A 23,249-nucleotide genomic window follows, 5' to 3' on the forward strand; every position below is an offset into this window, starting at 1 on the left:
GAATTGACGAGCCGGCTTTCATTTCAGATCGCAAAGAACCGTGGCGTGGGAGCGACCAGTTCTTATCTGTTGCTCTGAAGCTCCGAGCTTCTCGCAGACTTTATAACCTTTTATTTTCATTACAGATATTTTAGTTAGTTCATGCACATTTTGTAGGCCTATGTCTTGAGAACAGTAAACGTCAGTTATCATGTGGAGTGGATTTATTTCAATTACATGGACATTGACAGTGGAAACAGTATCTTTGGGTCGGAGAATATATAAGAAAAAGCACTTTCCAAGCGGTCTCACCAAGATCAAACCTCTACAATCCTGAAAAAGATGCGCTGCCTCACCTGCACCTGTTCATTTTTTTCGCAGCCAACTCCAGAGATGTGCTTCCTTTAGCTAGCCTTAAGTTCTCTCTTGCTTGATAAAACGACATGTCATCTGCATGTTTCTTAGTTGGGTTAGCCTTCCACAAAACAACCTGAGCCATGTAAAACGTTGACAATGACTGCAAGCTAGCTGGCTGTCGTTTTTCCCCAATATCTGAACGTGGCACACCGGCTGTCAGAGTATAGGATCACTAAACGTCCTAAACTCGACACCGGCTTTAAGAGGCATTAATTGTGGTCATGTAATGTAATACTGTGTAGTCTGCTATGTTTCCAGCTCACCTCAGGCCGCCAGGGCAGTCGCTCTACTCCCACGACATCTTCGACATATTTTGCGTCTCTGCCCTGGTCGCATCGCATGCATGCTTGCTCCCCCCCTCCCTCCCATGTAGAGCTGCGCGTGCCCCCCCGCAACGCGCATGCTGCCCCTCCCTTTGCCTATCTCTCGAGGTGCAGGTGAATCTGAATTTGAAAACTTAATTTAAGAAGCTTCAATCAAAAATACGAATTGCAAAGCAAATCAGTTGAAACATGAAATCTTGCCTATTTTTCCGAAGCATATCTACACCTGGCTGTCGGTTTTTTTTGCTACCTAAACGGGGCGCTGGCTGTCAGATGTATGATAACTAAAAGTTCTAAACTCAACATTGTTGATAATAGAGAGGTTGATTGTGAGCATATTTTGTACCCTAATATGTAGACTGTGTGTAGGGCTCTAGCCGACACCCAGGCATCTTCAAAATCTTTCGTGTCTCTTATAGACGCTCAAGCGCCTGTCGCGTGCCTTCTCCCTCCCCACCGGAGTTGTTGCGTAGGCCTAGTACTACCTCACATCGCTCGTGCCCATTCTCGACGGGTCTGATGAATTTGTATGACTGACTTAAGTCTTTATTGTACAAAACTTCAATCAAAATTATGAATTATAAAGAAATCAAATGATATTGAAATATGAAATTATAATTGCCAAATTATCAGCCAATGTGGGCAAAAGGGCCATTGCTCGGGCACCGTGGGCAACTATGCTGTGCACGTGCCTGACTGTGTGTGTTGTCAACAATAGAATGCTTGCTTACCACACAGGTCTACTTGGACATTTTGCTCATTCATCCCCCCATACACCACTCAATTTTCTCTCTCTCTCTCTCTCTCTCTCTCTCTCTCTCTCTCTCTCTCTCTCTCTCTCTCTCTCTCTCTCTCTCTCTCTCTCTGTCCGCCACACTATTGGCCATAACATAGGTAGAGTGTGGTGCTTACTGACAGATTGCCACGGAAACCGAGTCCACACTTGAGGAACATTAGTGACCAGACCAGAGCACCATACATTAGCATTAGGGACCATTAACCATTAAAGGGATGCTAAAAAAAATCCTCGTATATCGACATCCTGTCATTAAACATACACAAAAAAAGACCAGCCTTTTGTTTTACAAGGGCCATTATGTTTCATGGATGGATGGATGGATGGATGGATGGATATTAGTAAGACAAGAGATTTCAAGCATTCCCCACTGTGCATGTTGATGTGTTTGTACATCAAAGTGTGATATTGTTATGCACTATCCAGTATGCTCTGTTAGTTAGACTTAGGATAAATAGACTATTTCTACTCGACTCTACTCTGCTCTACTCTACCCGGCCCTGCCGTGGCCTAACGGCACTGGGTTACTACACTGGCAACCCGGGTTCGATTTTGGCCCGGGTCATTTGCCGATCCTCCCCCATCTCTTTCTCCCACTCGCTTCCTGTCACCATCTCCAACTGTCTTATCAAATAAAGGCAAAAACAAAACCTCTACTCTACGACTGCTTTATTTTATGCCAGTGCCTCACCACCCCCCACACCACCCCATCCCCTTCAAATCTCCATGTGGTGTATTATTACATGCTAGTATTGGTTGCATTTTTGAGTGGGTCAAAGCAATGATTAAAGATAAAAGGAAGTGGACATGTGGACATGTGGGCCTTTATATTCATACGGGTGGGTCTTCCTCCACGCAATGAAAGATATATGAGCAAAGGAACCCACTTCACCTACCCCTGGGGAATTCAGAAACACACACACACACACACACTATCTCTTCCTGCCCTTAACCAGCACCAAAACTTGCTTGCCCCTTCCATCTGTCCACCCCCTCTTATAATCCCTTTCACCCCCAACACATTCATACACCTTGTGCAATCACACACACACACACACACACACACACACACACACACACACACACACACACACACACACACACACACACACACACACACACACACACACACACACACACACACTTGCTCTGTGTCTCTCCACACACACACACACACGCACACGCACACACACACACACACACACACTTGCTCTGTGTCTCTCCACACACACACACACACACACACACACACACACACACACACACACACACACACACACACACACACACACACACACACACACACACACACACACACACACACACTTGAGGCCAGTTTCGGCTGTCAGCTCTGTGCTGCTGTGGCGGCGTGTGAAATTTGCCAGTTGATGTGAGCTGAGTGAGGGCTGCCGCGTCCACTCCACTTGAACCAGCCGCCGCTGTCCCCGCCGACGCCACGCCACGCCGCGTGCTAGCCTACTTATCTGTGCGCTTATTTACACAGTATCTAATGACACGACAGTTTGAATGGTGGCAAGAGTGTGCGCTCTCTCTCTCTCTCTCTCTCTCTCTCGCGCCTTCTCTCTCTGAGGCTGGCTGTACTGTATGGTGCTGCTGTGCTCTTCTGTGCTGTTGTGTGAAGCAGGAAAGGGGCTGGGGGGGGGGGTTATGGGTTAGGGGGTGGGAAGCCCATTTCAGCACACTGTCTGGGTCTGTCATTGCCCCCAGGGTGACAGCCAGTCTGCTCCATACTCCCAGACACCCCCTGTCAAAATGCCATGGCCAGCTCCAAAGGGGGAGACTAGACAGAGATCCAAGGGCTGCCAATCTCCATGCATGGGTTAGGCTACTACTCTCTTCAAAGAGATAGTTCTGGAAATGGTCGAAATGTTGTCCAGAATGAATGAGGAATCTTCTCAGTGAGGCAGACACCTTTGGAGTTCCAGGTAGCCTACCTGGGACTGAGTGAGAGCTTGATAGACTGGGGTGTTTATTTTCTACTAGTTGTCTGGGCTGTTATCCTATCAGATTATTGGAATACGGATACTTTTTGATTTACTGAGGTAGGCCATGTGTTCCGTCTCAGTTTTACAGATTGTGTCGAGGTACGCTTTGTCATGTAGACGGCTCCTATCTCAAGGCAGTGCGCAGCTGGACGGTAGAGGGCGCTCACACCTACTCGATTCCGAGCGGCGAAACTCAATGGGCAGAGCTGCACCCTAGCTGTTGCATTGTAGTGGAAACCTTTTCGACTCAGTCGAGAAGGTAAACTACGCTCTCGGACTAAAGACATTGACAATCTATTATGGAATCCAGTGTTTGACCAAGTTTTGACAATTTTTGAAAGGTATGATTGGGTTATATAATCTGTTGCTTGTCATAAGCCAGACAGTAGCTTTATTTTCTAATGCAAATAAATGAATATGTATATTTTAAAATTATTATTATTTATTTTTGACTATTGGAAAGAAATTGGAATTGTGATTTCAAATAGGTCTCCATCTGTCCAAGAGATCCGACAGCTACCTCTCCAAAACGTTCACTGATACTTTAAATATTTCATTGAAATAACACGCCCGAAAACATTCTTGGCGCGCTTAATGCGAGTGTCTATTCCACCTCAAAAGACATCTATTTATTTAATTAAATTGGACGAACATCTTCAATTGCGTCTACGTCAATTCAGAGGCAAGAGAAGTTTTTGGACATACTCCGCCCCCCACTCCTGTGGTTGGCTTAGAAACTGTCTTTACCCAAATGTAAGAACACGGCGTGGTTTGTGTGAGTGGTTTATTCAGCTGCCAATCACGGGAGATAACCCCAGCGTGCAGAAGCTGAGATATCAGTTGCTGTGGAGTGATCTGTCGGAGGGAGAGTGTGTTGTAGCTGGACCATCATCTTGCTAATACCACGCTTCTGTGAATTTTGCATGTCAGGAGCGGAGGATCCTGTCGCCGGTCAACGGCTGTTTTCCATTTTTGGCATAATATTCCGTATTCCTAATTAATGAAAGGCATGTGGAATTGTACAAGGATTAGGAATTGGCTTTTAACAGCGTGCCTGCTGTTGACGATATGGACGAGGGTAAGCATTGCTGCTGTTTTCGAATGCAATTCCAAATGATTTTTATGATAATCAAAGTAACCTGGAGTCGAAAGTTGATGGGTGTGGGTTGTGTGTTTGCTTTAATCATTGTAAAAAATGGAAATGTTCATATTAACCGATAATTGAATTACGCAGCCGTCAGTGAAAGCATGTGATCGCACAATTTGACTGTCAAGGTTGATATGTGAATTCGAAGTAGCACTCTGTCTGCTGTCATATTTGACCGAAATTATTTGCTCTTAATTTTATGCAAGAGTTTGGGGTCTAATGCAATTGTCTGGTTGCTTGCTGTCGACAGTGGCACCAGGGAGCCTCAATTTCTAAGCAAGAATTAGCTGGCTAAGTGATCTGAATTTTATGAACCTGAAACCTTAGGCTATGTACAAGGTAGCTTAACGCTCCACGGTGTAACACAAAGCACAACGTTATTAACGTTAGCTAGCAATCGACACTGATCAATCTTGGCTCTGTAAATGGTTGATAAACACTTGCCGATGTTTGGTTGTTTGCCATTGCGTCTGTTTTGTGTTTATGCATTCCACTGTTTTGAAGCCTATTGTTTCAGTTGGGTAATTTCTGTTGCATTTTAATATTATTTTTAGGTGTCCCAGTCCACGGGCTATTTCGAGCTGCAGCTGATTACAGTACAGAATGTAAACGGCGAGTTATTGGACGGGGAATGCTGCGATGGCTCTAGGAACTCTCAGGACCAGCGTTGTAGCCGGGACGAGTGCGATACTTACTTCACAGTCTGCCTAAAGGAGTACCAAAATGAAGTCGCGACCACTGGCCAGTGCACGTATGGCAAAGGATCTACTGAAGTTCTCGGTGGAAATATAATGTCTTTCAAGAATGCTAAAAACAAAATCAACGAGTCTGGCAAGATCACAATTCCCTTTCAGTTCGCTTGGCCGGTGAGTGATATTTAAATACTTTGCATGCACCCATACTGCTATATTTTAGCCATGCATGATTTAATGAATTAATAGACCGTAGAATATACCAGCGCTCTATGTTTGGTAGTGTGCCGTGGTATTACGATGTTTACATGCTTCAGAATTTACACGACGCACAGATGGGTTGTCTTGCTTTTGGCTACTGGATCATGCTTTTGCTATGAGTGTCTGGGGTTCAAACGACACTCAATGTGCATATGCACGCAACCGGGTTAATATTGATGTATTTACAACTCCATGAGACGAGAACAAGTGGTGGATCCATGTATTCTCATGGTGCGTATTTGTGAGAGGGGCGGCGATTGAGCGGGTTTCTGTGAATCACTCATCCTGCCTTTCGAGTTATGGGTACGCGTTTTCATGAATGTGTGCCAAGTCTGTAGTTAACCTAGATATCACTGACGCAGATTATATGGTAAGAGAAGGCCACTGGCGAGGAGAATATTTCGCACTCGTGGATGGAAGTGCATGTGAGGTGATGGTGACGATGCGTAATATCCCTGGCAGCCGTAGCTGTCGCGATCCGCTGCTGTTGTCTGTGGTGATTCGGTGGCCCCGCATGGCCCAGCGCTGGATGGAGACAGCTCGCGGGTCTGTGTGCGTTTGAGTAGTGAGTGGCTGTGGCAGTAACCATATTGATGAGTAGCCGATCTGTCATGGTTTCTCGGTTGCGTTGGAGCGCCAGCAAGGAACTGAGTCAAACCAGACTGCAGTAGTGGTAGTAGTATTCACGCTCACACGCACAGCCCTTTCATTTCTAGTAGTCTGTGATATATTTATAAGGCCTAAATAATTAATAGCAAGCCGCTAACTGTGTACTATTCCGCTTATTCACGTGATCAGCGCGTGTGCGCCAAGCGTGCAATTGATGCAACATAAAGTGTCAGTGGCGTTGCTTGGGTTGACGCAGTTCATCAGATACCGGTATAACACCTGTACAATCCTCAGACACGGTGATAGGGGAAACCCAACGCTAGGAGCTACCACTGTCTTACACAATTACACCAGCACCTCTGGAACCTTGCATGATTCTAGACAGTTGAACGGATGAGTTACCAGCATCAATATCTAATGTCAGATGCAGTCCAGTGTGTTACCTGCTGACATAACAGCTTCAGAAAGCGGGCGAAAAACGGCATGGTATTGACTGTCAGTGCTGGACAGTTGCCCAGGCTCGCACTAGAGTACTCGCCTTGAGCTGAGCCACTCATCTTTAGGTCCAGGATGCTGTAGTTTGAACTGTGACACCCCTGTCTTCCCTGCAACCTCCCTTGGTGGATCTTGATTTACAATAATTGCCGTTGCTGGTTAATGTGTAACAAAGCCATCAAAGACTATTTCAACTTACAACTACCAACACAATCACCACACACACACACACTGACCGATCCCCTCCCTACCCTTCTCACAAATCCATCAAATTAGCCCTGTGCACCTGTCGTTGTAAACTGTTGGTGTTTTCTTTCATGGAAGGCGATGAGTGCGAATGGCGATGTCAGTTTTGCTGCCCTGCTGGTCCGCTTGTAGGTCTCATCATTTCGCCTGTTTTTGTCCAATGCTCCAATGCTGTTACTGATGCTATCCCCCTCAATGCACTCTGTGCCTGTGTGCGTGTGTGCATGCGTGCGTGCGTGCGTGCTCGCTCACTCGCTCGCTCACACATCCCCAAGATTGAGTTTCCTGTGCTTGCCACACTGGGCCGGTAGTTCCGGACACGTCCCGTGGAAACTAATGAAATTGCTAGTGGAATGTCTTCCAGTACACCCCCCCCCATACACACACACACACACACACTCACACACTCACACACACACACTCTCCTCCTCTCTGACGTGACATCCGGACATCCGTTTGATGTGCACTCACTGTAACAGCATCTGGGCTGTATTGTAAAGGGATATCTTGCACCTCTCCCTGGCTGTGGGGTGCATGGAGTAGGGCAGAGGGTAGGGTAGGGTAGGGTAGGGTATGGGGGTGAAGTGTGGGTGGGGGTGCATGGAGTAGGCTAGGCCAGTATTTCTTAACTGGCGGGTCGGGACCCAAAAGTGGGTGGTCGCGGAGAGGTCCTGGGTGGGTCGCGGAGCTGTGGTGTAAAAAATGTATCAATTCACGCTTACATTGTCGGTGACAAAATTGAAACAAGATGCGGATTTGAATAAATGACTGTCGTGTTGAACAGAGTGGTAAACATGGTTTATACTGCTCTGCACTAGTTGATGGACATGTTGTATGTCAGCATACAATCCATTTGGCGATGCATATTATCAAAAGCACAGATATATTTTCAATAAGTATTTGAAGATTCTGATGGCACGACGAAATATTGGGCCTCACAATAAAATGCCCATGGAAAACTGTGGGTCCCAAGGCTATTCCAGTGAAGAACCACTGGGCTAGACAAGGGTAGGGGTGGGTGCGGGTGCGGGTGCGGGTGCAGGGAGGGTTGTTGAGGGTTGAGTCTGCCACCTGTTGGAGGGCAGACTGTATTTTCTTATTTTTACTACCAACTCCCCCCACCGCAGCCCCCCCCCAGTCCTCCTCACCCAACTCCCTGCTTGCCCCTCGTACTCTTGAGGTGCTGAGAATTGAGATGCTTGTTCCAAGGCTGTGTGTGTGTGTGTGTGTTTGTGTGCGCGTGCCTGTGTGTGTGTGTGTGTGTGTGCCTGTGTGTGTGTGTGTGTGTTTGTGTGCGCGTGCCTGTGTGTGAGTGCGCACGCACATGCGTTGGTGTGTGTGTGCGTGTGTTTGTGTGTGTGTGTGGTGTCAGGGATTGCAGTCTCAAGTAGACTGGGTAAAGGGAGCCTCTCGCCATCATCACCCTGGTCAGCTGTCAGTCTGAGTGGATGGGGTGTGGGGGGGTGGGGGTGGGGGTGGTGAGGGGCTGGGTAACCGTATCTGCCCAAAAGCCTTGTTACCGTCGACCCGTGTGTAGTACGTTTGCGTGCGGGTGTGTGCTTGCGTGCGGAGACGTCTACCCATGCTCTAGTTTTCTTTTACCTGGCTGATGCAGACTCTTGCTGCAGGAACCCACTGCATTTCTGCAGACATCCAAGCTTTGCCATGCTGCTACGCTAGTCCCTCAAAAGATTGTGTCGGAGCTCTGACACTGCTGTTGGCAGGTTTTTGCCGTAAAACATCCTCCCCTCTTGTCCGTGGTGAAAGTCAAGTGTCCCATCTTTTGTTGACAGTAAGATGGCATTTGAACTTGACTTGAATGAGGTCTTCTCTGTTGGCTTGCGGACAGTATGAGGTCAAGCAGACTCCCCCCCCCCCCCCAACCCCCCCCACCCCTAGATAATGTTTTTGTAAGCTATGTCTCTCGTCATGTCTGCCAGAAAGTGATGGCGAGGCTAGATAGGACTGAAAAGCACACACAGAGTCTAGCATCACGATTTGAGCTGCACGTGTCTGCTTGTTTTTCTCTCTTCTCTTCTTTCTTTCTTTCTTTCTTTCTTTCTTTCTTTCTTTCTTTCTTTCTTTCTTTCTTTCTTTCTCTTCTTTCTCTTCTCTTCTCTTCTCTTCTCTTCTTTCTCTTCTTTCTTTCTCTTCTTTCTTTCTCTCTCCTCTTTCTCTTCTTTCTCTTCTTTCTTTCTCTTCTTTCTTTCTTTCTCTTCTTTCTTTCTCTTCTTTCCTCCACTCCTCTCATACACAGACATGCACACTCATACTCACTAATTCCCTGTCCATCGTTCACACACACACACACACACGCGCGCGCGCGCGCGCTCTCCCTCTACGCTGTGTTACTCCAAACGTGGTGTTAGAAAGAGGCCGGGAGAGCGAGCGAGCGAGAGGGAGAGAGCATCTGCAGCCGTCCGTCAGGCTACGGAGGGTTGGGGGGGGGCACAAGCGCAGCGCTTCAAGGCTAAGCAGCAGCGTCAGCCACACCTGATTGGGAGCCTGCTAGGACCGTTGCTAGGCGACCACCACAGAGGCCTTTAGTAAACAATTATCTGCCACCCTCCATGCTCTTGCTCTCTCGCTCTCGCGCTCGCTCTCTCTGTCTCTCTCTTTCTGGGTCTCTCTCTCTCTCTCTCTCTCTCTCTCTCTCTCTCTCTCTCTCTCTCTCTCTCTCTCTCTAACACACTCATTGCTCATCCACAATCGCCCTCCTTTGAGCTTCCTCCATCGACACACACACACACACACACACACACACACACACACACACACACACACACACACACACACACACACGCGCACACACGCATGCATGCACACAGGATCCCCAGCCTGTGTTTCTTTGGAGACGCTGGCTCGACCGTGCTCACCTGGGAAAGAGGGGCTGGAGTTTTAGAGGGGAGGGCTGGGCTGGTTGGGTTGGGGTGGGGGAAGTGAGGTCCATTCTTGTGATTACACCATTGATTGTGTAATTAGCTGGTGTCAGCTGCTTCTGGAAGCAGCCCCCGTCTTCAGCGGAGAGCAGTAATTGTCCGGTCTAACATCAGAACAGGTGGTGTGTGTGTGTGTGTGTGTGTGTGTGTGTGTGTGTGTGTGTGTATATATGTGTGTGTGAGTGGGGGGTTGTTGGATTAGGAAAAAGAACCCTGTCGTTTTTGCCCCGTCGCTCTGTGTACCGGGGTGTGTGGATCACAATTAGTGGCTGTCCTGGCAGCACCCTCCAGCAAAATTGAATGTGAAAAGAAGCTATAAAAAAAGGATTTTGGTGTGTGTGTGTGTTTTGGGGAGGTTGGTGTTTTTGCAAGGGGTCTTGTGGAAGCAACCCCACTCCAGGTAAATGGAATAATCCAAAAGCGCAGAAAGGGGCCCTTCTCTGACTGACTGACTGCTCGGGATACTGAAGGTCAAACCAAACCATGGCCATTATGCAGCTTTTAATGCAGTCGATTATGAAAAACCGGGAGCTTCGCATTTGGCTAAAAATAAGTCTCTCTCTCTCTCTCTTTGCCTGCTGAATGAGTGAATGTAGTGTACTTCACTCGGCCATTCTGGTGAATTAACAGTCCTCTCTGCCGGCACAATGGGACATTAATGGGATGGAGTGGTGATGTCGCAGAAGCATCCTTGATCGATTCGTTTTGTGGGTGGGTAGGGGTAAGGGTAGGGGTGGGGGGGATGTGGGGGTTTCTGGTGATTTACAGGAAGCATGCAATCAGGGAGAGAATCGTTTGGTCGATTTTTGTGCTGCTGTGACTATTATAATTTTTTTCCTGCTGTTTCTTTTTTTGTCCCCCTAGTATGCACACTCTGTCTGTGTCTCTCTCTGTCTCTGTGTCTGTCTCGCTCTCTCTCTCTCTCTCTCTCTCTCTCGCTCTCTCTCTCTCTCTCTCTCTCTCTGTCTCTGTCTCTGTCTCTCGCTCTCTCGCTCTCTCGCTCTCTCTCTCTCCTCTGGCTGTGCTTGTGCAGTGCCATAGCTCCATGATGTGTGGTGCAAAATGGGCTTTGCTGTAGTGTCGGCCGCCTCAATAAACACATTCTTTCTTGTAAACCGCTGTGCGTGTATGTGTTACGTAGTGCGTTTGTGGCCGAGTGTTTTTGAAAGCGCAAGAGACAAGAGGCAGTCTGTGTGAGTTGCAGCAGAAGGGGCTTTTTTTCTCTAACCTCTTCCTAAGAAGTGGCAAAGGACGGCCTCTTGAAGTCTGCTTTTTTCCTTCCGCCATCGTCGACCCCCCCCACCCTCCAATCCCTCCCACCAGCCTCGGCCACCCCAGTCATGTGGGGGATATTTTTAGGAGCTGAGTGCGCGGGCCAATTAGGCGATCTGCCTCAGGCATCTCTTTCTTAATACATGTATAATACAATCTAGCAGCCAGGGACAAATGCTGCTGCTGCTACTGCTGCTGCTGCTGCCCCACCCAATGGCCCAATGATTCACTTCATTCAAGTCGGATGTGGCTTTTTCCTCTCTCTCTGTCTATCCCTCTGCTTGTATGTCAACCGGTCCTGAGGGAGGGATTGAGAGAGAGAAAGAGAGAGGGGGATAGATGGGGAGAGAGAGAGAGACTGACTGAGAGAGACGTTACTCAGCAATTTCTCTCGTCTCTCGTCCTTATCTTCAAAACCTACAGCAAAGCTGCCAGGAAGTCTAACTGGTACCTTGCTGCACTTTTGAACCTCTGGGCATATTCTCTCAGCAGCACTGGCTGAGTGGTTTCTATTTGATTTGAGGCAGGATTGTTGTGTTGTTATATAATCATTAGTCATGAAGGACTAACAGGACGGTTTTTATTTGTGTTTCCTAGAGTTGAATAGTATAAAACCAAAATCAGTCAGAGAGGATGATGAGAGTATGTTTAGTGTCTATTTAAATTGTGTGTGTGTGTGCGTGCGTGCGTGCACGCGCATGTGTTTTGTTCTACCACCTGGTTGCTAGGAGATCTTAGCGTAAATGCCCTGTGTGTGTGTGTGTGTGTGTGTGTGTGTGTGTGTGTGTGTGTGTGTGTGTGTGGGATGGGGTCGCTTGCTTCCCATCTTTCTCCAGCAGGAGCAAAAGATTAACATTTTGCCCAGTGGTCCGTCAGAGCGAGAGAAAGAGGGAGGGAGGGAGAGAGACAGAAGTGCTCCCATTAGGTTAAATGCACTGGGCCACTGGTGATGGACATAATTGTATTGGGTGATTTCTAATTGACTTGCTGTCTCCCTGGAGGCAAGGGGGAATGGTGGGGAGGAGAGGAGAGAAGGGGGTGGGGGTGGGGGGGAGGTGGGGATTAGGTTGGCGATTGGTTGACTCCTTTCACGGGGGGACAGCATGGAAGTTGGTGGGCCAGTCCCCTGTGGTGCGTCTTTAATAAGGCTAAAAGCAGATTGAAGGAAGGAAGAGGGGAACAAGTTGTATGGCAAACGAGTGGAGGTGAAAGAGGGTAGGGGATGGTGGGGGCAGGGGACGAAGAGATGGAGCGAGGGAGAGAGGAGAGGAGAGGAAGCCGCTCGAGTCGTGAGGTGCTGCTGTCAGGTCCACTTTGATTGGGCCTCTTTTCTCGCTGAGGTCCCTGGCTGTGCTGGGTCTATTCCTATTGTTGGGAGCATCATCCTCGTCTCCTTTGCAAACCCTCCCCACTCCCCTCCCCTCCCGTCCTCCCCTCCCGAATCTCTTCTCTTAACCCCCCCCCCCTTATCCATCCAAGATCCGCCTGCCTTGTCCTAAGAAGAGTCACCGCTTTTTATAAAGAGGCTAGTGCTCCTAAGAATGGTAAAGACTGGCAACAAATGTTCATGATTGTATTGGATGCTCCCTGTTGTGTCTCTGTGCGCATGCACGCACGCGCGCGCACGCACATTTATGTAGTATTTTTGTATCTCTGTGTGTCACTGTGTTATTCACTAATGCCCAATGTGATTAGTACCACCCCATCTCACCTCTTCTCTTCTCACTCCTGGCCGGCACGACACATATGCAGTGTTGCCAGATTGGGCAGTTTCCCGCCCAATTGGGCTGCTCAGGATGGCTGTGTGCGGGTAAAAATGGATTTTGGAGAAAAACCTGCCCAAATTTTGGCCATGAAAATCAATAGAATTGGACGGGATTTAGTGCCTCCAGGCGGGTTTTGAACTTTTTTTATGCGCTGGAAATCATCAGCCCCATCTGGCAACCCTGCACATATGTGGCTTCAAATGAGATGAGATGAGATGAGGGCAGGTGCAGCTGTAATTAAAAGGCATTACGGCCTGCCTTGGTGTAATTCCCTCTCAACTCCTGACCCGTCTGAAATGGTAATGTTGCACGGCTTGAGGCTGCGGCTGCTGCTACTGCTGCTGCTGTGCCTCTTGCTGTTGTTACTCGGCTCCAACAACAATGGCCACCACCACCACTAGTTGCTGTTTTTATAGCTGCGGGTGGCGCATTCCAGTAACCTGGCTCAGTCAGTAGTAAACCAGGCTAGGCTAAGTTAACCTTGAGGTGGTGGTAAGTCATCTAATTGAACTGCCTGGACGGAGTCCTCGTTTTCTCAATTAAATTACAAGACGTGAGCTATCAATTAGCAGGTTTAGCACTTCCTGTAAGTTAACTTAGCCAGGTTCATAACTGGGTTTTTTGGGGGAGGGGGGGTTGCCTTAAAGGGTTAACTTAACTACAGGGAGGTCCTGAGTGACTAGACTGACCCAGGTTACCTAGTTACTGTACGTTGGCTTTGGTGTAAGATGAAGATTTCATCTTTTGCTAGGAGCAGAATCATGTGCTGCACTACTAAGGATAACTTATTTATTTTAGGGAGATTGCTTGACTAGAGTAAACCCATGGAGCATGTCTTCAGTCTTTCAAAACAAGAGCTTGCCTTCGGCCTCATTCTTGCTGGAAAAAAACGCAGCCATAGGGGTCCGTGCTGTAGCGAAGGGAGTATTCCAAGAACCTGGCTCTGTAGTAAACCAGGCTAGGTTAACCTTGAGGTGGAGGTAAATCATCTAAAAGAAGAGCCTGGAGTCCTCATTGTCTTGAATTAAATTACGTGTGTGTGTGTGTGTGTGTGTGTGTGTGTGTGTGTGCGCGTGCGCGTGCGCGTGTGCGTGTGCATGTGCGCGTGCGCGTGCGCGTGCGCGTGCGCGTGTGTGTGCGTGTGCGTGCGTGCGTGTGTGCGCTAGCTATCTATTTTGCAGGTTTACCACGTTTTCTGTAGGTTTATCACTTAACCATGTTCTTGGAAATGGAATACCATCCAGGTTTACCACTTGACCTGAATTAGCGGGCCCAGGTACGACGTGCTTAAACCCATTTCCCACGGCGCCACCCAGGAGCCTGGAGGCAGCTTGCCAGCTAAAATGAAGCCGTACCGGGGGAGGACTGCCGCGTGCAGCAGCTGTCTTGATGGTGGTGGGTCTCTCATAGTGCAGTCACTTGAGGCTTGGCCGTGGCCTGTTTTTGCGGAAAAGCACAAAAATAAGAGGGAGAGATTCAGGGCATAGCCGAGTCGGTCCCACTTTCAGACTTGGAAGATTTTTTTTCTTCTTTCTCTACCACTCAATGTTCCTGTTTTAAAATCCATCAGCTTGATGTTTAAGTTTTTGTTTTTTTAATCTGTCTTCGCTGTGGAGAGGAGAGGTCTTGTGTTGCAGCCTGGCAGAGCGGAGAAGTAGGCCTGCCTGCATGTGTGCGTGTGTGTGCGTCAGACTTCTTGCGTCTTGGTCTATTTTTCCCTCTCACAGCAACTTGACTTGTGGGATAGAGAATTATAGTGTCACTGGTGCAGTGTGGGCACGTAGTTAGGAGGTGTGTGTGTGTGTGTGTGTGTGTGTGTGTGTGTGTGTGTGTGTGTGTGTGTGTGTGTGTGTGTGTGTGTGGGCACGGGTGTGTGTGTGTGTGTGTGTGTGGGTAGGGTGTGTGTGTGTGTGGGTAGGGTGTGTGTGTGTGTGTGTGTGGGTAGGGTGTGTGTGTGTGTATGTGTGGGCACGTAGGGTGTGTGTGTGTGTGGGCACGTAGGGTGTGTGTGTGTGTGTGTGTGTGTGTGTGTGTGTGTGTGTGGCTAGCTGATGTAGGCTGGGTCCTCTGGGAAGCTCAGAGCGCCCACCTCATCGGAGAAGGCAGGGAAGACAGAAGGAGAGAACGAACTGGAGATGAGCAGAGGCAGAGAGATGGAAGAAGCGAGGGATGGAGATGAGCAGAGGTAGAGGGATGGAAGGACAGCTGGCAACTGGCCTGCCTGTGTGTGTGTGTGTGTGTGTGTGTGTGTGTGTGTGTGTGTGTGTGTGTGTGTGTGTGTGTGTGTGTGTGTGTGTGTGTGTGTGTGTGTGTGTGTGTGTGTGTGTGTGTGTGTGTGTGTGTGTGTGTGTGTGTGTGTGTGTGTGTGGGGTGCCCTTGCCTCTGCCCCTCTAACCTGTCACCTCCACCTTTGCTCCTCTCCACCCCCTCAAGTAAGCGTGATTGGTTCCTTCTTCATTGGCTACGTTTACATGACGTAGTTAATTCTGAATTATATAGTCCCGTCGAGATTCCGTTGATCTTTCATCTATTTGTGAAGTGTTGACATGACATTTTCAAAGTCTAATTAAGCTTTGTTCAGAATTAAAGTGCTTTAATTCTGAATTAAAAGTGTCACGTAAACGTGAGTGTCAATTCTTTATGTCGAGCCCTCAATTCGCATCACTGACTTGCAGAAGGCAGCTGTGGCTTGAGTTAGTGGTCGACGAGATCGGAGGGTTACTGTTTCGAATCCCACCCTTACCTTTCCCAATCCCTACATCTCCATCCGTGAAGTGCCTTTGAACAAGACACCTGATCTTACCCCACATTGCTCCAGGGGCTGTAAACAACACCCTGTAAAATAACCTTGGATACAAGTGTCTGCTAAGTGTAATGTAATGTAATGATTCTGCTTTGATGAGGTGTTCTCGTCTTTTTGGCTAGTCACTCCTTGTTGTAATGTAGCTTCTGTTCCATTGCCAGGCATGAATTCTTTCCCAAATAGCAATGTTTCAAAATGTGCTTTGTGATTTCTAAAGGCAACATTTTCTTACCCAGTCTCTCTCTGTCTCTCTTTCTCTCTCTCTGTCTCTCTCTCTGGCTCTCGCTCTTGCTCTCGCTCTCTCTCTCTCTCTCTCTCTCTCTCTCTCTCTCTCTCTCTCTCTCTCTCTCTCTCTCTGTCTCTCTCTCTCTCTCTCTCTCTCTCTCTCTCTCTCTCTCTCTCTCTCTCTCTCTCTCTGTTTGTCTGTGTGGATGAGTGCATCACTTGTGCTAATTCAGCTGTGCTAATGTGTGTGTGTTTAGCATACTCTGCAAGCAAGGTGTGCTCACTCAGACCACATCGTTTTAATTGGTCACCAGTGGGAGGTGTGTGTGTGTGTGTGTGTGTGTGTGTGTGTGTGTGTGTGTGTGTGTGTGTGTGTGTGTGTGTGTGTGTGTGTGTGTGTGTGTGTGTGTGTGTGTGTGTGTGTGTGTGTGTGTGTGTGTGTGTGTGTGTGTGAGGGGTAGCAGCGTGTTGTATTGTCAGGCCCTCGTTAATGACTCTGTTGGCATAAGAACGGAATGCTAAATGGGCCGTGTGTGCAGACGCAGCGATGGTGGCACGCTAGCCAAGCATTCAGGTTTTAAGTGTGTGTCTGTATCTGTGTGTTTGTGCGCGTGTGAGTGTGTGTGCACGCGTGTTTACTACTTAGTGCATCTCTTGTATCTGCAGCACAATTTTTGTGCAATCTTACCCCCGCCCCCCTCCATATCTCCCAGCATTCATAGCATTGTCGCCTGACTCTGCTGTCAACACTTCTTTTTTTAAAGTGCCGTTTGCTTTGTGTTGCTTTTTGCCACCTTCCTGGTGCTGTTATCCTTTCTCCCTCTCTTGCACGTTTTCTTTCTTGCACCTGTTTAGTCTCTCTTTTTTTCTCTGTCTCTCTCCCTTTCTCTCTCTCTCTCCCTCTCCCTCTACCTCTCCCTCTCTCGCTCTCTCTCTCAACCCCCCCCCCCCACACACACCACCAACACCTTTCTCCTTTTCTCACAATTTCTCTCACACAAACCCCCAAGCCCTTGATCCTGAAGAATCGAGAATGGGAGAGAGAGGAAGGGTGGTTCCCTCCGCCCTGCATATCGCTTACCAGCCAGGGGGCTCGAGGAGCACGTCGGACCTGGGTGTCTTCTCTCACCGACTGGCCCCCGACAATGCTCCTTAACAAAGCTATTGTCTGCCTTTTGTGGTGTGGATAAGGCTTTCAGGAGAGAGGGAAGGGGGTGAGAAAGGGGAGGAAAAAAGGGGCAATTGTGGCAGTCGAAACAAGAGTCACATCAAATGTGCTTGTCTTGTTTGCAGCAGAGGTCGCTGGATTAAAGGGGGCTTGATGTGGTGGATGGCGTCCAGATATGAGGAGGGTTTTCTGGTGACCGAATGGTCGTCTACTGACTTGTGTATCTCTGGCTAACAATTTGACCCGGACGAGAAACCTGTTCTGGATCAATCAAGACAGGTGTTTCTTTCTCTTGGTTGTGGTTTGTTGGCTGGTGTGGTGTGTCTTTTATCCTCCTTAACCCCCCCACCTTTTCCGATTTCCCTCTTCTTTTTGCCTTCGGGGATGATGGCAGGGATGGGGTTGCCAGTGGGGGGGTGATCTTTGGGAAGACCTGCAGGAACAAAAGGAAAATGTTGCCTTTAGGTCGCCCAAGCTGATGAGAAAAAGGGGATTCTCATTCTCACAGGACTGTGTGAAAAGGGACGATTTAACTAAGCCTGACACCATCCACTGCACAACCACACACACACACAGAAGCAAGCACTGCAACACACCGGGTCTGAGTGGGGGGGGGAAGTCTTGAGAGCAAATGTCAGTACTCGTTCCCAGTGGCAATTGTGGAAGCAAGCCATGCGATTTTTCTTGTTCTCTCCATCCATTCGTTTTTTCTTTTCTTTGATGTGACCTCTTCTGGCCCTTGCCTCTCTTTTCCAAACCCCCACCCCTCCACTCCTCCACTCCTCCACACACCCCTCTCTGTCATTACCATACCTAAAGAGACACGGCCTCTGTTTCCGCCACTGAAATTGGATGTAACAACCATAGGTCCGTCTTTTTTTGTAGTGAGCTTGAGAGCTTGACAATTCCTAAAGGTTCAAATGAGACATCAAGAAATACCCCCCCCCCCCCCCCCCCACACACACACACACACACACACACACACACACACACACGTAAACGCGCACACCCTCCATGCAGACCCAGACCCGCAGGCGCATACATGCATGCAGACAATAGCCCCAGATGTGTTCAAAGGGGAGTTCCAAGGGAGGTCCCTAGCTGCAATACCTGGGTTCTACATTTTGTTTTCTCCTGGCTGCGCGACTCTCTAGCTGTGCACAACTCAACCTCTGGCAGCCAACCATGTGAGCTAATTTTTTGACCGACAGCGGTTTCCAACAATCAGTGTCTTGCCCCTCCTCGCAACACCTTCTTTATAAACACGGTGAACCCATGTATGGCTGGCTTGTCTTTGCATGTGACAGCAGCAGCAGCAACAGCAGTAGCCAGGCTGGGACCAGGAGGGAGTCCTCTGCCATTGGCGTGGCTAGGCGGGGGGGGGGTGTGTCAGTGACTCAGGCGTATTAGCTATGGAAATGTATGAAACTATTTAAAAATGCAGTGTTAATTCAACTTCAACGAGTCAATTGGACATCATCTAGATTCCGTATTTGGTCCAAGACTGTTGGATTAACATTGCATGTTGTACTGTGTACTCAAGGAGGGAGTCCTCTGCCACTGGTGCGGCTGGGGGTGGGGGGTGGGGGTGTCAGCGACTCAGGGGGTAGGTGGAAGATGGATGTCAGGGGCGACCCGTCTGCCCTCCTCCTCCAATGGCGTCTGCATGGACATGTCCTCTGTGCGCAGCAGTGGGAGGACAGGATCGGCCCTTATCTTTTGTGCGTGATTAATTGCAAGGTTTCTCCCATTTTTTGATTCTGCTTTGGGAAGATTGGAGGGGTTGGGGGTGGCCAGCGGGCGCAATGTAATGGGATGGAATGGGATGGGATGTGATTCAATGTTAGGCCGACTCAAAACCCGCCACCCTTTTTTGGGGGAGATGGCCTTGCCTCGCCCCTTGTTACTGTTTAAAGGCCGACAAGGGGTGCATTTCTCGAAAGCGTTGTTGCTAGCAACTTGGGTAGTTATGCATGGGAAATTGCATTGCAAACAAAGTAGCTAATGCAGATAGCAACTATGGTTTCGAGAAATGCACCCCAGAACAGTGCCGTTTCCGCTCCAGTTTCATTAATAACTAACATGCTTACCTATGAAGCGTTCATAACTGGCTCTGAACTTTTCCACATGTGACTATGTCTTACCCGGATGAACCTGCTGACATCATCTTCACAGTTTGCAGAAGAAGAAGAAGAAAAAAAAACCAAGTCATTTTTGTTTTGCAACCCAGTTCCCAGTTCCTCAACAAACGCTCAGACTTACGGTGTGAAAAACGCCAGCTGGTTTGAGATAAGGTGCGGGAACGGCCACCAGCATGGTTCTTGGTCGGTGTGAACGACTCGCCTTGTGAGTCCCGAGGACCAAGTTCTGGCAAGACTCTTGGGGAAGGTGGTGCAACCAACCAATCACATTCCCCGTATCATTCTCGATCAACTGTGCTAACATGAGGTGTTGTATGCCTCGACAAGCTTGCAGACAGCTTGCTCTCTCTCTGTGTCTCACTCGCACGCACGCTCGCTCTTGCTCTCTTTCTCCTTGCAATCTCTTTCACTCTTGCTTTTTAAAGAAGATGAACATTATTCTTTCAGAAAGTGTTGAACCAGTTCTAAAACGTCCCCCATAGAACGAGGAGAAGAACACCACCAGAATTGTTTTGACCCAAAAGCACTTACCCGGTGTACAACCCCGCGCACTCCCATCCCATCCCATCCCCCATCCTCCTTTGCGGCCGTCTTCTGGACCAAATGTCATTAGGCTTGAAAATTGTGTCCCCACTTAAAAATGAACGCCTTCTCAAGTCCTCCGAAGTCCTTCTCCTCAAAGGCACCAAATTTGAAGGATTGGCACTCACTGGTTCTCGTTGTAGTTGACAATTGTGTGTGTGCGTGCGTGTGCACGCTGTGGCTTTGCTCAGTCACTGACTGGGCCAAAGAAGGACATATTTTTGCTCCGCTGTCTAATGACTGGGGAGAAGGGCCCCGTCTCATTCCTGCTTTGGCAGCACAAAAAAGCCCCTCAGACAGCCGTAATTGGACCAGTGGTGTCACACATTTGGCCGTAATTGAAGGTTAGCATTCGGCATCCACGAGCATCTTTCTTCCTCCTCTTTCCGCCCTCTGGTCGTCGTCTAACACTATGCATCTCCCCTCCCCAACCACCTCCAAGCACGCACGCACACACGCACGCACACACACAAACTCACATACACAAACTCACATTCTCTCACACGCATTCACTCACACACACACACGCGCACATTCGTGGACGCACGCACGGATACACATTCATTCACACACATCCACACACACACACACACACACACACACACACACACACACACACACACACCATACCCTTGCCGGTCCTGTCCACTGTCTCCATTGCTCCACTGTCGCGGCAACTGGAATCGGCCTGCCCGCTCAGCCCAGGGAGAAACCAGAAAGCCGGGATTGACATCCCAGATTAATGAAGATTATGATGTGGCGATTACTGGATGAAGCAATATGGATGCATGGACGGACGGACGGCCTACTCTCTCCCTTTCAACCTCACCCTCCCTCCCTTGCTGTGTGTGTGTGTGTGTGTGTGATGGAGAGAGAGAGACAGAGAGAGAGCAAAATAGAGGTCTCTCACTCACTCACTCACTCACTCACTCACTCACTCACTCACTCACTCACTCACTCTTTCACTCTTTCACTCTTTCACTCTTTCACTCTTTCACTCTTTCACTCTTTCACTCACTCTCTCACTCTTTCACTCTCTCACTCACTCTCAGGCAGTAAATCATTGGCGGTTCGTCACAGGGATCAGCAACACTAGGATGCTGAGCTGGGTTAGCAAGCCAGCCAGCCAAGAGCTATTTGTGTGTGTGTGTGTGTGCGTGTGTGTGTGTAAGCGTCTGCATGTAATGTGTGGTCTTGGTGGTTGGGCTGCTGTCGCCGAGGATGGCACTGGCAGCCGACTGACAAGCAGACATCGGGACTGCAGCTTGGCTCATCTTGAATCTCTTAAATGTTTTTTCCTTTCTTTCTTTCTCTCTCTCGCTCTCTAACTCGCTCTCGCACGCTCGCTCGCTCGCTCGCTCTCTCTATCTCTCTCTCTCTCTCTCTATCCCAGGCCTTGGGAAGAGGAGGGAGGGAGGGAGGGGGGGCACAGAGACCTCTCAGATTGCTCCTGATGAACACGCACATTGTTGTTGTCGCTTTTTTTTTTCGAAAGCTGTGGTTGTGGTCAGCTCATGGCCTGCTCTACAACGTGGTCTTTCGCGGCGCACTCCGTGCGTGCCACTTCTTGGCCGCGTGAGCAGAGCAGAGCAGACGTGATCACTTCATCTCGTCTCGGCCTCCGCTCGTCTCGGCCCGGTCAGAGGAGAAGGAATTTGCCCTAGAGGTCAACAAGGGGAAGTGCGTCTCTTTCCTGTTGAGAGGTGCGTTGCGTTGTTCTGAAGGAAAGACCAGGAAGTGGACTCCTCCGCTCTTGACGACGGCCAGGAGGAGTTGTTTGCGAAAGCCAGCATGCTGCTCACACACTGTACCTTTTTTGATTTATTCAATTTGATTTGGTTGGAACATGTTGCGCTTGCGTTCCATTCGCTCTTATGTTCCTTTTTTAGCAATCAATCTTGACTTTGTCATGTTTGGCCTGTAATGGATTTTCCAAGGCATAGAAATGAAATAACTACCTTGTTGTGTCTGACTGTACACTTCTGTCCTGTCCTTCTGCGTCTCTTGCTCTCTTTCTTGCTTTCTCTCTCTCTCTCTCTCTCTCTCTCTCTCTCTCTCTCTCTCTCTCTCTCTCTCTCTCTCTCTCTCTCTCTCTCTCTCTCTCTCTCTCTCTCTCTCTGCATTCACTATTTTGGTATCGGTAGAGTTTATCTGCTGCTGTGTATCTGGGCGTTTAGTGTTGGTGTGAAGGCGGCAGTGGTGTTGTGCGAGGTGGGATGATAGGGTGGAGAGGGGGGCCTGATAAGACGTGTGAAAGCTCTCGAGCGGTGGTGGCTGGTGACTATGGTGGTGGTGGCGGTGGCAGTGGCGGTGGGTGCTCTGCTCTGCTCTCTCAGGGGTCACGATGACCTTCCTGTTGGTCGGTTAGGTCGTCGTGGTGACGAGCTTGGCTCTCTCTCTAATTACTTACAAAATTGGGCGTATTCAAGCTCCAAAAGTGAACTGGGAAAGAGCCACCACACTCCCCATGCGTCTTCCCACGCATATAATAAAGATCATTGATAACCATGCTCAAAATGCAACATTTGTGGACACTAAGGCGGCCTCACTGTGTGTCTTGCTCTCTCTCGCTCTCCTGCTCTCTATCTGTCTCTCTTTCGCCAGTCTAGTTTGGTGAATGGTGGTTGAATTTTTGTACTAATTACTCCCACTGTAACAGTAATGGATAAATAATTGCTTCAACTTGTTTGCTTGTTTCTCTCTGCCTCTCTCTCTGTCTGTTTCTATCTACATACCTCTTTACCTGTACAGATAGTCACAGTTTTGGCTTGTTGTGGTTTTTCTTTTTCTCCTTTTTTTGGTTTGTGTTGTTGAGGCGAGTTCACCCGCCGGTGGTGTCCTTTTGAAGAAGGTTCCCACCCCAGCTCCAGTTGTGCTGATGAGAGGGTCCCGAGGGGGTCAGTCCTCCTGGGCCTGCCCCTCTGTCCTCTCTTGCCCCCCCCCCCTCTAATTTGGACTCGGGCTCTTCAACCCAACCCCCCATTGCTCCTCCTCCTCTCTGCCTCCCTCCCACCCCACACTACTACTGCACTCTACTGCACTCTACCCAACCCTTCTTTACCGTGGGAACCCGCACCTGTGGCTCTCTATTACGACCGCCCCTCCTTCCCCTCCTGTGGAGATTGACAGGCGGCTGGGCTGGGCTTTGTTGGTGGCCAGGGGTGAGCTGCATCTATGGGTCAGGCAGGCTGCAAAGACCCCCCCCCCCAACCGGTGTTGCCAGATTGGGCGGTTTCCAGCCCAATTGGGCTGCTTAGGATGGCCTTCTGTGGGTAAAAAGGGCATTTGGGCGGGTTTTTCAGTCGATTTATGTAATGGCCATAGAAATCAATGGAGTTTCGTTCAAATTGGGTGGGATTTAGTGCTTTCAGGCGGGTTTTGA

The 23,249-nt window shown here is 49.0% G+C and overlaps 1 protein-coding gene across 2 annotated transcripts in view; it reads left to right on the forward strand.

Annotated features, from left to right (window-relative positions):
* The first annotated feature begins 4,324 nt into the window (after window positions 1-4,324).
* The window catches only part of jag2b (jagged canonical Notch ligand 2b), a 106,477-nt gene continuing 87,552 nt past the window's right edge, over window positions 4,325-23,249 (forward strand). For both annotated transcript variants that reach the window (XM_063223548.1, XM_063223549.1), the window contains exons 1-2: window positions 4,325-4,599; window positions 5,223-5,534. In XM_063223548.1, coding sequence (XP_063079618.1) covers window positions 4,522-4,599; window positions 5,223-5,534 — 390 coding nt within the window. In that variant the 5' untranslated portion in view covers window positions 4,325-4,521. The remainder of the gene's footprint in view (window positions 4,600-5,222; window positions 5,535-23,249) is intronic.

This window comes from Engraulis encrasicolus, chromosome 18 (genome assembly GCF_034702125.1).
Source record: "Engraulis encrasicolus isolate BLACKSEA-1 chromosome 18, IST_EnEncr_1.0, whole genome shotgun sequence".
NCBI lineage: Eukaryota > Metazoa > Chordata > Actinopteri > Clupeiformes > Engraulidae > Engraulis > Engraulis encrasicolus.